Source organism: Sinocyclocheilus rhinocerous, unplaced genomic scaffold (assembly GCF_001515625.1).
Source record: "Sinocyclocheilus rhinocerous isolate Xijiao unplaced genomic scaffold, SAMN03320098_v1.1 scaffold1683, whole genome shotgun sequence".
In the NCBI taxonomy this organism is placed as follows: domain Eukaryota; kingdom Metazoa; phylum Chordata; class Actinopteri; order Cypriniformes; family Cyprinidae; genus Sinocyclocheilus; species Sinocyclocheilus rhinocerous.
The window spans coordinates 40,278-47,293 of NW_015656581.1; the positions used below are offsets into that span (position 1 = coordinate 40,278).

At 38.1% G+C, this 7,016-nt stretch overlaps 1 protein-coding gene across 1 annotated transcript in view; it reads left to right on the plus strand.

The window, feature by feature from the left end:
* The window catches only part of LOC107720170 (protein PTHB1-like), a 90,060-nt gene that overhangs the window by 34,189 nt on the left and 48,855 nt on the right, over positions 1 to 7,016 (plus strand). The window contains exon 14 of the mRNA XM_016527803.1: positions 3,400 to 3,504. Within this exon, the coding sequence (XP_016383289.1) occupies positions 3,400 to 3,504 (105 nt within the window). The remainder of the gene's footprint in view (positions 1 to 3,399; positions 3,505 to 7,016) is intronic.

Below are 7,016 nucleotides of genomic sequence, written 5' to 3' on the forward strand. Positions count from 1 at the left end.
TTTATTTTTATGTACAGTGGGTACGGAAAGTATTCAGACCCCCTTACATTTTTCACTCTTTGTTATATTGCAGCCATTTGCTAAAATCATTTAAGTAAATTTTTTTTTTCTCATTAATGTACACACAGCACCCCATATTGACAGAAAAACACAGAATTGTTGACATTTTTGCAGATTTATTAAAAAATAAAAACTGAAATATCACATGGTCCTAAGTATTCAGACCCTTTGCTCAGTATTTAGTAGAAGCATCCTTTTGATCTAATACAGCCATGAGTCTTTTTGGGAAAGATGCAACAAGTTTTTCACACCTGGATTTGGGGATCCTCTGCCATTCCTCCTTGCAGATCCTCTCCAGTTCTGTCAGGTTGGATGGTAAACGTTGGTGGACAGCCATTTTTAGGTCTCTCCAGAGATGCTCAATTGGGTTTAAGTCAGGGCTCTGGCTGGGCCATTCAAGAACAGTCACAGAGTTGTTGTGAAGCCACTCCTTCGTTATTTTAGCTGTGTGCTTAGGGTCATTGTCTTGTTGGAAGGTAAACCTTCGGCCCAGTCTGAGGTCTTGAGCACTCTGGAGAAGGTTTTCGTCCAGGATATCCCTGTACTTGGCTGCATTCATCTTTCCCTCGATTGCAACCAGTCGTCCTGTCCCTGCAGCTGAAAAACACCCCCACAGCATGATGCTGCCACCACCATGCTTCACTGTTGGGACTGTATTGGACAGGTGATGAGCAGTGCCTGGTTTTCTCCACACATACCGCTTAGAATTAAGGCCAAAAAGTTCTATCTTGGTCTCATCAGACCAGAGGATCTTATTTCTCACCATCTTGGAGTCCTTCGGGTGTTTTTTAGCAAACTCCATGCGGGTTTTCATGTGTCTTGCACTGAGGAGAGGCTTCCGTTGGGCCACTCTGCCATAAAGCCCCGACTGGTGGAGGGCTGCAGTGATGGTTGACTTTCTACAACTTTCTCCCATCTCCCGACTGCATCTCTGGAGCTCAGCCACAGTGATCTTTGGGTTCTTCTTTACCTCTCTCACCAAGGCTCTTCTCCCCCGATAGCTCAGTTTGGCCGGATGGCCAGCTCTAGGAAGGGTTCTGGTCGTCCCAAACGTCTTCCATTTAAGTATTATGGAGGCCACTGTGCTCTTAGGAACCTTAAGTGCAGCAGAAATTTTTTTGTAACCTTGGCCAGATCTGTGTCTTGCCACAATTCTGTCTCTGAGCTCTTCAGGCAGTTCCTTTGACCTCATGATTCTCATTTGCTCTGACATGCACTGTGAGCTGTAAGGTCTTATATAGACAGGTGTGTGGCTTTCCTAATCAGGTCCAATCAGTATAATCAAACACAGCTTGACTCAAATGAAGGTGTAGAACCATCTCAAGGATGATCAGAAGGAATGGACAGCACCTGAGTTAAATATATGAGTGTCACAGCAGAGGGTCTGAATACTTAGGACCATGTTATATTTCAGTTTTTCTTTTTTAATATATCTGCAAAAATGTCAACAATTCTGTGTTTTTCTGTCAATATGGGGTGCTGTGTGTACATTAATGAGGAAAAAAAATTAACTTAAATGATTTTAGCAAATGGCTGCAATATAACAAAGAGTGAAAAATTTAAGGGGGTCTGAATACTTTCCGTACCCACTGTATGCTGCAGGTTTCAGAGTGAAGTGCGGAACTGTGATTATTTACACATGAATTACTCCTGATCTGGTGTTTTCAGTTTCTCAGAGCGGCTCGGTTCACAGTAAATTGCTGGTGCACACAATCTGCTCTGAGTTTGGGTCGCTTATAATGTGCATTTGGAAAGGCAACATGTGCCAACCATCTTCCACTTCAACTTATAATGAGAAGCGCTTATAAACCAGCTGTTGTCAACAAAAGAAAGCTTTAAGGTTTCCCTGCAGTTTTCCACTAATGTAAACAATTTAAAGGTTTTGAAATTAAGGAATTAAAACGGCCATAAATATTTGTTTACTATAAAAAAAGTGTTCTATAAAATGCAAAATAAATAGTAATTATTATTAATCTTAAATACTAATTTATATTATTTTATAGTGAATATTACAGTAGTAATATTTCTTTTCTTTTTTTTCAGAAAAATCATAGTTACATTTTTCCTTAAAACATGTAGCCATAATTCTTACTTATCAAAAACTGCAGCCGGAGCAATAATGATGATATGAATGTTCAATAAATTAAAGATCTAAGCTCCTAAAGTGATTCTACCACAGCCAATGAGTGTTCTTTTCAAGTGTTGTAGTTCATTTGTGTTAAGTGTATATTAGTTACAAGTTGCAATGTAGGAAGGTGTTGCATTAAAGGGTTAGTTCACCCAAAAATGAAAATTAGCCCACAAACAATATAATTCATTAACAGTCGGCTGTTTACAGTTGTTGTAATGGTTGGTAGCAACTTGCCACATTAATATAAAATGTCATATCTCACAGAACACACCTATCGGCATGCCTTAATACCAAATGATATGTTATTTGTCTTGTTGTTTGTTTGGCAGGCAGTGGCTGTGAGTTAGTGGTGAGATTCTCAGCGTTTCTGAACGGCCACTATCCTCCAGCGGATTTGTGTGGAGATATCGCCGTGTCCTACAGCTCAGCTACAGGTATGAGCTCCTCATGAGCACTCCCACGCTCTGTTTGTCTGACTCCATCTCTCAGCTCTGGAACACATTACCCTTTTTCCTCACTTCTTTAAGCCCTTTTACTCATTTCAAGATGTCTGGATGTTTGCCAAAGCAGAAAAAGCATCAGAAAGGCTGCGTTTGTCCTGGCGTTTCTCTTGGATGGTGTCTGTGTTGGCAGAGACTGCTGGAAAACTTCCTGAAAATATCCGGGAGTTTCCCTTTTCTCTGGCTCTCTTTTTCTTTCTGTCCTTCTGAAAATAGTGAGTCTGTTTTACACATTAGCTCGGCTAATTTTCATTTTTGGGTGAACTAACCCTTTAATGCGTTAATAGAATGTGTAGCATTTTATAACAACTTTCAATATGGCTCCTCGGATAAGAAGAGTCACAACTATCTTCTATAAAAAGTATAATTGGAAATAAGAAAATTCTCGTCAGTAAGGTGCACGTATTTCTGTTTAAAGGGGTCATATGATGCTGCTAAAAAGAACAGTATTTTGTGTATTTGGTGTAATGAAATGTGTTTATGCGGTTTAAGGTTCAAAAAACACATTATTTTCCACATACAGTACATTATTGCTTCTCCTCTATGCCCCTCCTTTCTGAAACGCGTCGATTTTTACAAACCTCATTGGTCTGAAAAGCGAGGTATGCTCTGATTGGCCAGCTATCCAGAGCGTTGTGATTGGCCGAATACTATTGGCATGCCTTAATACCAAATTACACGTTATGTTTCTTGTTGTTTGTTTGACAGGCAGTGGCTGCGAGTTAGTGGTGAGATTCTCAGCATTTCTGAACGGCCACTATCCTCCAGCGGATTTGTGTGGAGATATCGCCGTGTCCTACAGCTCAGCTACAGGTATGAGCTCCTCATGAACACTCCCACGCTCTGTTTGTCTGGCTCCATCTCTAAGCTCTGGAACACATTACCCTCTTTCCTCACTTCTTTAAGCCCTTTTACTCATTTCAAGATGTCTGGATGTTTGCCAAAGCAGAAAAAGCATCAGAAAGGCTGCGTTTGTCCTGGCGTTTCTCTTGGATGGTGTCTGTGTTGGCAGAGACTGCTGGAAAACTTCCTGAAAATATCCGGGAGTTTCCCTTTTCTCTGGCTCTCTTTTTCTTTCTGTCCTTCTGAAAATAGTGAGTCTGTTTTACACATTAGCTCGCAGGTACATGGGACTGCACACGCACACATGCTTGTCTAGCTTTTTTAAATAGGGACATACCATAGACTTCTATTGTTTTTAGATGAAGCTAATTAGAATGACTAAAGACTAAACCAAACCCTAACGCTATGAGGTTTTGTCATGTTTAGCCAACTTATTGGGGAAACTTTGTGTCCAAACTTTAGCAACTAAGTCAATTTACTGTAAAATATAAAATAGTGCTATACTAAACAGTGTTTAATATTCCCTATAATATTCAGCATAGTATAAAGCTAATTATACACAGACCAGGGGGAAACCCCACTCACTGTGTTGGCTGTAATGGCACTCGGTTTCTTTTACTCTTTCTGTTCACCTCTTTCTTTCTCTCTCTCTCTCACTCACACACACACACAACCTTGTTTTTGTGAATTTTGGGGACATTCCATAGGCGTAATGGTTTTTATACTGTACAAACTGTATGTGCTATTGCCCTACACCTAAACCTACCCCTTACAGGAAACTTTGTGCATTTTTACTTTCTCAAAAAAACTCACTCTGTATGATTTATAAGCCTTTTGAAAAATGGGGACATGGGGTAAAGTCCTCATAAGTCACCTTCTTCTTGTAATACCTGTGTCATACCCATGTCATTATACAAATTTGTGTCCTCATATGCCACAAAAACGCACGCACACACACACACAGAGCACTCTCTATGATGGGAATTTGTATATGCAATAACAGGAACTAAGGATCTGGGTCCTGATTCATGAAAATCTTGTTAAAAAGTTAATTTCTTCAGATAAATTCTGAGAAGTTTGTAAGAATGTTTATAAGCAATTCTTTATGAGCAATCCTTGCAATTCTTAAAAAAAAAAAGTTATCATATATTTTATTATTATTATTTTTTTCTGTAACACTTTTGTATTGGGACCAAATCTCACTGTTAACTAATTGCTTATTAGCATGCATTTTATTAACATATTGACTGTTTATTAGTACTGATAAAGCACATGTTCTGCATGAAAATATTCTACATCCATAATTCTACCCAATACCTAAACTTAACAACTACCTTACTAACTATTAATAAGCTGTAATTAGGAGTTTATTGAGGCAAAAGTCGTAGTTAATAATTTGTTAATAGTGAGAATTGAACCTTAAAATAAAGTGTGACCTTTTTTTCTTAAGAAAGAAAATGACAGGCTTGATCAACTCAATCAACTCAACTCCTTAAAGGCTTTAGAGTACTTGTGCGGTGCACATACTAGTATACTAGTAGTATTAGTATGTATTATATGTAGCTCGTGTTATGTTGTAAGGCTTAATATTTGAAACCTAGCAAGTTCATTAAATGTCTTACCTTTGGGGATTTAAGACAAGTTGTGGGATATTCTAACTTTAAGAGGTTATGATGATTTTTAAGAACATTCTTTTCAGAAATTCAAATTCATAGAATTCAGGAATTCCGTTTTAGAATGTTCTTCTTGCTTTTGGGAATACAAAATATTCTTAACTTTATTCTTAGGTTAGAAAAAAATAAGAAAATAGGAGGTAAGAATATTTTGTGAATCTGGTTTTATATGATATTTGTGATATAAGTTAAACATTTTATGCATGTAAGCGTGTGTGTACTGAGCACTGGAGTAATTCTGCATTGGAGATGCTTGTGCGGAATGGGAAGAATTTGTGTGTGTGTGTCGCCCGTGCAAGCCTGTAATTACTGTCCTAATCACTTGCTTCTTCCACACCTAAAAACACACTCACACACACATAACACACAAAGGTTAATTGTGGCGCTTTGAAGGTTTTAATCCAGCCTTCATTGCTTTCATGTTCAGACCCTTACTGACAATAAACGCATCTCCCCAAAATAGTCTAAATGCATTTAAAGCACTCAAATCTGGATCAAGACATAGTGAGGATGTTTTCAGAGCAGTATACTACTGTTGCCGTCCACCAGAAGTAATATCATCCACAACACCTTGTTTGCTTGTATATTTGGACTGCCAACATAAAAGTTTTAAACATAGAATATTACATTTCTGAGATAAATGGATGTTACTCACTGAATTGGACATGCAACATCTTGAGGCCATGTGACAACAATGTAGCAAACTAAACTAAACTTTACTGTGCAGTACTATAGGCAATGCGCACTGTGAAAAACGGTGTGCCGATTTGTGTTTGCATCGTTTATACAATTTTAAGATTTTTAGAACAATGGCAGCTTGTTTAGTGCTTTCTATTCATAGTGATGAGAGTAAATACTCTTAAAATAGTGCATTTTTACAGTTTATAAAATTGTATTCTGCTAACTAACACTGGGAGATGTGGATATGAAGGTGGGTTTTCATAAAGTGTTACAATGTTGGTCACATTGTCTCATTTGCCATTTACTATTCAATTACATTCTTGTTAAACTAAAGTATATGAGGTATGACCTGCTCGGAACTGCAGAAACCTCCAGTAAGCATACTGCAGAATCATTCAATTGTTTTCCATTCTGAAGATTTCTCACACAGAAAATGTGCTAAAAGTGCACAGACTGTCTATGTGGCGTAGATGGAGCAGTATTTGTGTAGTAACAGCAGGAATTGCTCTTGAGAACATGTGGAATGCAGAGCGTGTTTTTGGGAGTGTGGTTTAGATGACTGATGCAGCCACCACTTGAAGTGCCTTTTCTGGGCAGTAATGGCTATTCCTCTCTTTAAGTAAACAGAGCATTCGCTACTGACATGGAAGATGAGGTTAGCTGGTTATGGTGAGTTTTTGTCAGAGGGTCATTGGTGTTTACACAGAGACAACTTGAGCTTTACGCAAATGGAGCGGGAACTCTTGAGGGGAGACTAATGCTACATTTAGACCTGGAAGCAGAGGTGTATCTCAAACACTTCCAGCTTATAGGTCATATTTCATAAAGTGTGCTGCTGGTCAGAAGCATTCAGTTCAACAGCTATCATTGATTTCAGTAAAAGCTTTTTGGTTGAATCTCACGAAAACAGGCCCAGGTCAGATTTCACTCTAAAACGAGAGAATTAAAAAAAAAAAAAATTTTTAAAATACAGTAAAACATTGTGAAATATTATTACAATTTAAAAGAAATGTTTTCTCTTTAAATAAAATGTAGGTTGTAATTTCTTCCTAGGAGGGCAAAGCTACATTTTCAGCCATTAAAGGGTTAGTTCACCCAAAAATTTAAATTCTGTCATTAATTACTCAC